The sequence below is a fragment of the Anguilla rostrata genome, chromosome 15 (genome assembly GCF_018555375.3).
Source record: "Anguilla rostrata isolate EN2019 chromosome 15, ASM1855537v3, whole genome shotgun sequence".
In the NCBI taxonomy this organism is placed as follows: Eukaryota; Metazoa; Chordata; class Actinopteri; order Anguilliformes; family Anguillidae; genus Anguilla; species Anguilla rostrata.
Genome location: NC_057947.1, coordinates 6,356,130 through 6,366,417, shown reverse-complemented (window position 1 = coordinate 6,366,417; position 10,288 = coordinate 6,356,130). Strand labels below are relative to the sequence as shown.

Genomic DNA, 10,288 nt, shown 5'->3' with positions numbered 1-10,288 from the left:
CGCGTGGGTATGATCTTCCAACAAACTGACAGAAAGGCTGCAGTTGATCCTCCGCTATCCCACAATACCAAGAGTTTTGGCCAGTAAAACGCGCCTGCGCAGTCCGTTCACCCTCTTTCGGCCCTACATCTTTTCCGTAGCAATGGTGAGTCTGAATGAGTCCTGTTCAAATCTGAAAGGATCCAAGCTCATCATTGCTGACGACGATGTGTTTATCTTGTATAAAGCACGCTGTATATTTCCAATACATAGTTTGATTATTTACCACAGAGATTTATTTTGTTACTTGACGATGTTGTGTGTTTTTCTTACAATTCCATTGTAGCCAGCCAGCTAGCTAGTGCTGCTAGCTAAATTTGTGTTGTGGAAGTCGTGGGCTATAGCTAATAACAACATGCTGTCTAGCTTGTATATCAAAAACAATTTCTAAAAGTAGAGCGATATTACGTAGGTAGCTAACGTTAGTTACTTGGTATAAAAAAAGGTGTGTCTCTTGTTTACGAAGCCCAAGACGACGTTATGCCATTTGGAACGAAGCTAGTGTACTAGCCAGCCAAGCGTTTGTGACCTAAACAGTTTAGCTAGCTGATCGTGTTCGTCAATGTGCATATGTCGAATATGTGAATTGAGTTTCTGACTTCAGCACAATCTCAAATTAAAATAAAGCATAGTTGATTTTAGTGACGTCGAAGAAACAGGGTGGCAGAAGATACAGAATACGATCTAATTGTATCTGGCCTTACTTGAACAATGCTTGTCTTAGGTGTCAGGATGGTAGATATGTAGGTACATGCTTGGGCAGCTCTGCTGTAAATGGTCACTTAAGATTTCCTAACCAAAACATATGGGGGGAAATGTGATCTCTGCGCTACAGAAAGTGTCTTGTCCCTTGAAAACTGCAGTTGAGGCAGATGTTTTTATTGCTTCATTGTGATACATTTTCCTTGTCTGGCTTTTCTCTTTTCTTCGCATTTGTACCGAGTTAGTATTCAAATATATGAAGGCTCCCATGTCAAGTATTTCTGCAGTTGAAGGATAATTGCTTCAACAGATCTTTCAGCACCACCATCCTCTGGTTAAATCATACACTGTTCTTCTGGGATTTTGGTTACAATCAATGTGAAGCGTAATGCCTGCGATCTACCGCATAGGTTTAGTGAACATGAAAGGGAAGCGGTCCGGTGGAATAAAGAAAAGCACTTTAAGAGTTTTATTTCAGTAGGGATTGCATCGCGAGATAATGGATTTCCGATAATCGCGGACGAGCCCGAGAGCTTACAGTCCCCCGCGTGCTGTGCCATTACTGGAGAGAAAAGGAGTCTGTCACATCTGCAGTCTCAGTCTTTTGGAGATTGAGGCCACTGGAAGTGTGCATTTCGCTTTTGTGGAGGCTGGATGATACCCTCACTGCCTTTCAGACCTGTTTGCAGTGGACAAACTAATTGCAGAAATTAAAGTGGCCGCTGTGGTTCGATGGTAGTGTACAGCCGCAGTAATGTTTTTGCATTTTCATTTTGTACTTGGTGTTGGGAGGGGTCTTCATCTTGGAAATAAAAAGGGGAATAATTACTTTGTTACAAAATTATCAAGGCTGAAGTGAATTTTTTGGCTCTTGCACTTAAATTGGTATGCACTTAGGCAACCTCAGTGTATAAAAAATTAATGGTCACTTGGGTTGTGTGGCTCTTGCTAATGATGGGAAAAGATTTGCACCAACAGGAAATTGGAAAGGCCTGTCTGTTTGTAAACGTATGCCAAAACTGTGCTATCATTAGGTTGCCGGGCTGCTGTAATCATCGGACTCAGGATTGCGTGCTGTTGCTCTAACCCGTGTCGTGTTGTGTTCCCCAGGCCAAGCGCACCAAGAAGGTGGGGATTGTGGGGAAGTACGGCACCCGTTACGGGGCGTCCCTCAGGAAAATGGTGAAGAAGATCGAGATCAGCCAGCACGCCAAGTACACCTGCTCCTTCTGCGGGAAGGTGAGTGTCCAAAGACCCCGGAGCCGCCACCCGTGGGATCTGGAGGCTAATCCAGGCAATGGCCGCCAAATCGACCCCCACAGCTTAGAGACGGCAGAGCGTTCAAGCGTAATGGGTCCATTAACGATAGCATGTTAATGTATCATTAGCTTTCTCAGCGGATTGCCGTGTTAACTCGTGTCTTTTTATAGTTCCTCAATATCATTTGTCTGCAGTTTTCCGTGCCCAGCTGGAGGCTGTTCTGTGGCTGTCTCATGTCCAACGTGATTAGCTTTGTGAATTTTTGAAAACTTGGTGAAAATCATTGTAACGTTTCTCCCCCCCAGACCAAGATGAAGAGAAAGGCTGTGGGTATTTGGAACTGCGGGTCCTGCATGAAGACGGTGGCCGGGGGTGCTTGGACATACAAGTAAGCTGCATACGGGGAGCTTTTAAACATCCAAAAATGGATGTTTAAAAGCTGGAAATTTTGCGCCGCCACCATTTACAGTCCTCTAGGAATGTGTGACATACTTTTTAGTGACACACATTTCATTTTTCCAAATAGTAGTTGACTTCTCGCCCTTCAGATTTGTGTGCACGCCTATGTGCCTTTAACTGTTATGAGGGCTGTAGTAATACCGATTCTGTTGTGAGGATGAGGCTAGAGAGGAACAGGAGTGTATTGTCTGAATGTGCCTTGTTTTATTTTTTAGCACAACGTCCGCTGTCACTGTCAAATCCGCCATCAGAAGACTGAAGGAGTTGAAGGACCAGTAATCTTGACTAAGTGCTTGTTTTTTGTACAGTTAAGAGATTTCAGTGACTCGGTTGTAATTCGTAAACATCCCACAATAAAATTTGTGAGTCAACTTTTTGCTCTTTCCCTTGTCTGTCTGTCACCTGTTCCGCTGGAAGTTGGTCGATGAGCTGATGAGTCAGTTGTAAAGAAGAGAAAAGGAACATTTCCAAAATCTGTTTTAAAGAGGCCAAACCGAACAAATGACATTTATAAGCTGACTTGTAAACTTTGGACGAGGTTGAAATGGTTTCTAGAAGCTCGGCTTGTCCTCTGTAGTGGCTGTATGCATCCAAGACTCAACACCACTGGCCTACAGTGGTTAGTCTCATAATTCAGTGTAACTCTTACGCTGTATACTTGAGTATGCATATGCCTTCCTTTATAGCATGCACTGTATTTGCATGCCCTTCGTTAAAAGAGGATGAGAAGGAACGGTAGGACAACATTGCAGTGTAACAGGCAAGGACCTAGTCTTCTAATGTAAAGATTGCAAGTTTGATACTTAGGTAGGACTCTGCCAATGTACCCTTTAGCGAAGTACATAACGTAAATTGTTTATATTCAACTGTATAAAAGGATACTGTGTTTAAACAAAATTGCTAAAAGTTGGGCTAGTTGCTCCGAATATGAGCGTCGACTAAAATGCCAGTCAACAGTCGTCTCTCACAATATGTCTGTTCTATGTCTTCAAGGCAGTCATCATCTGGAATTTACTTCATGGTGACTGCAAGGGGGTAGGGGTGTTCATCAGGTCACAGAGACATTGTGCAGTACAATACACAAGGCCCTTCAGTTCCACAATGGTCAGGTTGCCTTGGAGATCCCAGGGTTTATTCAAGAGTATGCCAAACACCCTACAAATGCGGCACTGTCTTTGACCGGAATCTGAAGCGACATGAATCCCTTTTTTTCCCCCCCCCCCGACTTCCTGAGCTTTGCAATTTCTGACTGTTTCGTCCCCAGTGAAAAGCTGTCATTGTCTGTTGAACTGTTACGACTACACCCAGAAGAGGTTTGTTTAAAACTTACTCTCTGGTCTAAGTGTGGAGGAGGAGCCACTTTAATGAAATGCAGTGTGCATTTACAATGAAGTGGATGCTGCTGCTGCTGCTGGGAGATTCACATGTGAGTGCTGCAGAGGCTGTGACCGGGGGGGGGGGGGGGGTCACCACACCCTGGCTGTTGTGCACATGTGCAGTGGACTCCTGGATTATTCTCCAGAAGAGCTGCTTTCAGAACTGGTGCACAGATGTAGGTTGACTTGCGAACTGGCAATAAAGACCAAAGCTTAATTTAAATTTTTTTTTTCTTTTTTGCAGTTGTACCATCTGTCTTACATGTTTTGCAGACAAATGGAAATGTTTTTTTTTTCAGTCAAAATTAAAACATGATTTCAGAATGCACTTTAAAAAAAAAGTACAACATCTGCCTCAATAATGAGTGCTCTACCATTTCTGAACACACATGGTAACATTGCAGAACAGGGAAAGATGTAAATCAGTTTACACAGACAATCTGGTGAAGTGTAGACTGAATTTTTATTGATCATTTGGAAATGTGATTTAAGAAAAGTCCTACCTGCTTATTGGATGTTAAGAGCTGGTAAATCAGGAATTTCCTTGGAGGTTGTGAACTTCAATGAAATAAGTGTTGTCAGCGTGTGTGTGTATATATATTCTAAATGTTGGAAATTGTATATGGTTTCGTGTCATTTTTTATTTATTTGAGGTAGGTGAACAATCTCAGGTTTTTTAAATTCATGTATTTATTTATGCTCTTGTATTGTGGCGGTTGCTACATATCATTTATATGATTTACCAGGGGACGCGCGTGTTTTCTTCCCTTAATCGATAAACAGAGCTCTTTCGCTTGCATTCTACAGTGGCGGTGTAAATGATAGAGTACGCTAAGAGTTATATATTATATTTCTGTTATAATAAATAATATATTTTGTTCATGTAGATTTTCATATTGATCAGATCACAGCGACTGTCATAATATGCCAGAAGCCGTGAGCACACAGCTGCACGTAGAGCTAGGTCTACTGTTCGCCTAAACAAACCTTAATTCCTGCCTAACTGATAAATGGAAGCATGGGATTATTTTGCCTTTTGTTGATTGGGAAACAAATGTTATTGCGATAAACTACGTGCTTTATCTTTGCTTGACATGAACTGCATTGTGCTCTGCAGCAGAATATTAAATGGAAACGCAACATAAGTTATGTAGGCTTAAATGTGATACAGAGCCGGTTTATCTAATCCCAGAGGACTTCTTTTAAAATAGTCTTCTAATCTCCGACCAGAGAGATCCAGCCTCGTTATGAATTCTATAGTTTTAATGCGAGAACAGAGATGTATCTCCGATTGGGTGGGACAGAGGTTGCAGCCCAGAGGGGCGGGTTGAAGGAAACCCTGGAATCCGGCACTGGGTGGTTTGCTCTTTGGTACAGTGGATCGCTACGTGTTGAGGCTCTTGACAGGGAGAGGGCGTGTGCTACCTTCTGTTGTGCCATCACGGATTGACCTAGCATATGAAAGAAAACATGTACAATACAGTGACTAGGTGCTGCTACAATGTATAGACTTATCTGACTTCTCTGTTCAAGGTAAGTAAATGATATTCAAGTAAAAAGTAATTTCTGTGCAAATTTCAGTTCACCACAGACAAAGGATGTGTTATTTGGGTGTGATTTAAACGATGCGAAGATCAGCTGTTGGGCGATCAATCCTTAGTATTCATTTTTCATTAATCTCATAATTCTGGGTTAATACTGGTGTACCTTTAACAAATGCCTGGTGCGATATATTGGTAGTATTTTGCAGTCTTTATATCCTAACGTGTGCATCTCGCTATTTTTTAAGATCTCATTGCCGGCGAAATTCTGAGGGTTTGCGGTTGCCTGATTCACATCGTACATGATTTAAAAGAGCAGTTCGTCGTTATACCTGCATAGACACTTCTATCTATGACCTTGATATACCAAGACACTTTCCACCGCAGCAAACTGATTTGCACATCGTCAAATAGGTATAACGATGCTGTGGCATCACTGAGCACATATTTCTCTGTATTTTCCATTACAGTTTGCATACACACTGTACTTGCTGTTTAAATGTAGCCATATGTTCAATTTTTATTTAGGAATATATTTGTTGAATCTATTCACTTTATGTGAAGAACCGTGCTTGATTGCATGAACTGACATACCTTAGAGCCGATGCAGGTCATGCCGCCCATCTGTATATTCACCTACTATCGGTGCAGGTGTTTTAACTAGCCCTTTGCACTTGAGTCATACCATGACATGGAATGCAAACTTCAGCAGAGGTTTTTCTTGTCAAAGAAAAGTCAAAAATTTGCTCAGCAGTTCTCGCTTTCTTTCTCAGTCAGCAGACTCTCTCTCTCTCTCTCTCTCTCTCTCTCTCTCGCTCTCTCTCTCAGGTGTACATGCACACAAAGAATGGACACAGGTGCCTGGCCCCTCCCTCAAGGTACTAGCCCTTTGGAGTGAACTCAGGCAGAAGTTTTGGGAGAGGCGGAGCGGCCCGCACCCAACATGGAGCAGATGGAGCGGGTGGAGCAGGTGGGGGCCGAGAGCCCTCGGCTGGCCTCCCTGCGGAGGTCTGAGCTCACGGGGCGCAGGGTGGACGAGGAGGAAATTGGGACCAGCGCTCGGAGGAAGAGGAGGAAGAAGGAGTTGCGACCAGAGTCCTTCATCGTGTACCATTCCGAGGCGGAGAGGACGCCCGAGGAGGACCTGGGCGGGGAGGAGGAGGGGGCTGAGAAGGCCTCGGAGGAGGGGGCGAAGTTTCTCACCACTCCCACGGGGGAAGGTGAGGTCTCCGGAAGTTTCCGCTCGCCCCGTCCCTTCTTTCCGACAGGGAGGGTCGTTAGAGCCCCACGAATTTACCGTGTCTTTCGACGGGATCCGCCTCTTGCGCTCGATCGGAACGTCGAGGGAGGCAGTCGTACGAACGAAGCGCCTTCGCTTTCCTCTGCCAGAAGCGCTGCATTATAAACGACCCCCCGTCAATTCACAAGTTTAACTGCTTTCAGTTTAGCGAATGCTGTCGGGGGAACGCCCGTCGCAATGTTTCATTTTCAGAGTTTTGGCTCGCCGCTACATTCTCTTTATTTGGTTGTTGTGTGTCTGTCTGTGTCTGTGTCCGTGTGTAGGTAAGCTGATTTGTTCTGTGTGTATCTGTTACATCAGGAGCATGAGAACACGTGGTGTCTGCACCGTGTCAGAGTTTTGGTTTCCTGGGAAAGGCCTGGAGTTTGTGTGGTGAATGAGAAGTGTCTGTGCATGTCTGTGCATACAGGAACTTGTGACTGACTGTGTGTTCTGTGCACTGTGGGTGTGAATGAGAAGTGTCTGTGCATTTCTGTGCACACAGGAACCTGTGACTGACTGTGTGTTCTGTGCACTGTGGGTGTGAATGAGAAGTGTCTGTGCATTTCTGTGCACACAGGAACCTGTGACTGACTGTGTGTTCTGTGCACTGTGGGTGTTCACAGGAGGCTGGAGCTTGCACCCAGACAGCCACTATGTGACTCTGACGGGCACTATCACGCGGGGGAAAAAGAAAGGTCAGATGGTGGACATCCACGTGACGCTCACGGACAAGGAGCTGCGGGACCTGGCCAGGTCTAAGGAGCGCCTGGACGCCGAGTGCGAGAGGGGCGCGGACGCCAAGCGCCCCTGTGCCCTGGGGCTCGGCCAGGGCCCCCACGTGGTGCTGTGGAGCCTGTCCTGCGCCCCCGTGGTCTTCCTCCTCTCCTTCGTCACCTCCTTCTACTACGGCACGCTCACCTGGTACAACGTCTTCCTGGTGTACAACGAGGAGAGGACGTTCTGGCACAAGGTCATCGTCTGCCCCGTCCTCATCGTCTCCTACCCCCCGCTGATCGTGGCGGTGTCCGTCTCCCTGGCGCTGTACGCGGCCGCGGCGCAGGTGTCCTGGGTGTTCGCCGAGTGGTGGCTGGCCGCGCGGGACCTGGAGAAGGGCTTCTGCGGCTGGGCCTGCGGGAAGCTGGGGCTGGAGGACTGCTCGCCCTACAGCGTCGTCGAGCTCCTGGACTCGGACACCATCTCCGGGAGCCTCCAGGGGAAGCACGCGCCCGAGAACCTGCAGACCACGTCCGTGTGACCGGGTCTACTGTCCTATCACCCGGGAAACCGCGCGCGCTGGTGGACTCCCCCCTCCTCTCATTGGGCGAGCGGTTCATTGATTACTGGCATCCCTAGTTCTCCAGTTAAATCCTGTGTGCCATTGTAATTTACCTTATCCATGTAACATCACCGACACTTCTTGACTATATATGAAGATACAGGGTTCATGGAGCTGGACGTGATATTACAGCTAAATGCCCCGTGTTTCAGAAAAGCGTATGCGTATTTCTGCGTGTCGTGTTCACGTGACGCACATGTGTTCGTCGATGTGCGAGGTGACAGGGTTTCAGGGACTGGTCATTCCAATTAGGACCTCACAGGCAAAGACCTTGAGAACCTCGAACACAGGAGATAAAAGGGAGAGTGCCGAGACCAAACCAATCCTTTTTCTTGACTGACAGAATGCAGCGCTGATGCTTGATCTGTTTGACAGGCACTGCAAGCTCCAGCCTTATGCTTTCATTTTAAGTGTTTATACGTAGGCCTACATCTTCACCCCTTGTTATCACATTCTTGTTTTTTTAGAAGGTGCCTTTAAGCACTGATTTATTTTAAACAGGCAGTCTTCGTACATTGTTCTGTTGCTGTGGTAACCCGTCAGGGTTAAAGCGGATTTTGATTTTCTGACGGTTGTTTGCTTGTCGTTGTGGAGCTTAAACCAGATGAATTTCTGCATTTGCTATCATCCATGTTGTCTTTGCATTACTGATTGCAGTGACTTGTGTTGGCTTGGCGTGACATTTCCACCTATAAAATGAGTCTGAGTGGTATTGATGCTTTTTGATCCAGTGTGATCCTGCAGCAATATTGTTTTTTTCTTGTTCACTTTATAGACCTTTATTTCAGTTACATAGATTACCCAAATTGGTCATATTATTTATTAGTTCATTTATTTCCAAGTTCTTTTGAAAAGGGATGTCTCGATTTGTGGCCAGGACGCACAAGAAATTTGCATTAGGACTTGGCAAATCATATGTCATATATAGGCCTAGCTTGCATGAACATATAACCGCACATTCATTTTAACCGACATTGTGATATTCAATGCATGGAAGTGTGTGGTAAGTACAAAAGAGGGACTCTTTGATTAATTAAAATATAGTTGGAGCAGGGGAATCTCTTTCGGACATGCCGGTTATGGCTTGAGCTAATAGTTTATGCACTTTCACATTTGAGTATATGGCTGTATTTATGTTAACATATTCTATTATGATGCATAGAAGCAAGGATGGATAACTTTTTGTAGCCTAATTTGAATGGCTCAACAAAGATTTCCTGTGTGCACCTTAATGAAATTGGAGTTACACGTAAGTGGAACCAAAGAATGTGTATGCAAATTTAGATTACATTTAAAAGAATGTGAAATTCATCAATCGATTCATTATGTATGCCCTCTTATCCTGAGCAGGGTCGCGGGGGGTGGTGGAGCCTACCCCAGCGTGCATTGGGCGAGTAATGTGAAATTCATTTTTAAAAAGACATGACATATAATGCAAAACACTTCTACAGTAGTCACGCACATGATACTCATAACATTGACCATAATATCAGAATGTGTGATATTTATATTTTTACCACTGCTGTTTTTTTAAATATTTATTTTGCCATTATTTAAAACTCTGCTCCTGTACTATTTAATACAATAAAATTAAAAGGTGAATCGATTTGTGTTGACCTTGTGTGATTGCCATGAGGATTAAGACAGCCTCTTGCTTGCTTCCCCGCTGAGTCCATAATGTGAAGAACAGAACGTGGTATTTTACGTCGTTGGAAAACTAACCCTTTCTGCCCTTCGGTGTTTGATTCGAGATTACGTAGTTTTTTGGGGTTTTTTTGTTTGTTTTTTCTTATATTGTATGAGTGATGTTTTTTATTTTTCTTTAGACTGCATTGCGTGACTTGTATAACAATATATTCATATGTATCACAATATTGACAATATATATGTATGCATCTCTTTTCCACACTAGTGGCAAATCAATCATGGGTTGTTTGAAAGTAGCACTAGGGCATATCTACATCACAACACAAATAACATATCAGATAGAAATTCATATAGATTAACAGAAAATATCAAGAGTAAAATAAGGGATCTTACTTTGAGACCCAAGCCAAGTTTATAGATATGGGGTGCCATATTTGATTGGCCCACTAAGCAGGAGAGCGGGAGGGTGTGTAATGGTGAAGAAGGATGTGGATGTAAGATGGTGCTGGAGTTTGCAGAGCCTTGTAAGGAAATGCATGTTGAATTACATCCGAAAAGAAATACTGGGGTGATGTTATTGTGGAGAGGAGAACGTACAATGACATGAAAAAAAAACTGTAATCCAACTGATAATTCTGACAGGGCA

The 10,288-nt window shown here is 44.3% G+C and overlaps 2 protein-coding genes across 2 annotated transcripts; both read left to right on the top strand.

Moving 5' to 3' along the window:
* LOC135241294 (large ribosomal subunit protein eL43) lies at positions 1-2,831 on the top strand. The gene is made up of 4 exons (XM_064311552.1): positions 1-145; positions 1,852-1,980; positions 2,307-2,389; positions 2,676-2,831. The coding sequence occupies exons 1-4, from the start codon at positions 143-145 to the stop codon at positions 2,737-2,739; spliced, it is 279 nt and encodes a 92-aa protein (XP_064167622.1). The 5' UTR covers positions 1-142; the 3' UTR covers positions 2,740-2,831.
* A 128-nt stretch (positions 2,832-2,959) lies between these two features.
* On the top strand, positions 2,960-9,601 carry LOC135241293 (transmembrane protein 169-like). Its single transcript, XM_064311551.1, has 3 exons — positions 2,960-5,369; positions 6,206-6,597; positions 7,283-9,601. Exons 2-3 carry the CDS (start codon positions 6,321-6,323, stop codon positions 7,912-7,914), a joined length of 909 nt encoding a protein of 302 aa, XP_064167621.1. The 5' UTR covers positions 2,960-5,369; positions 6,206-6,320; the 3' UTR covers positions 7,915-9,601.
* The last annotated feature ends 687 nt before the right edge of the window (positions 9,602-10,288 follow it).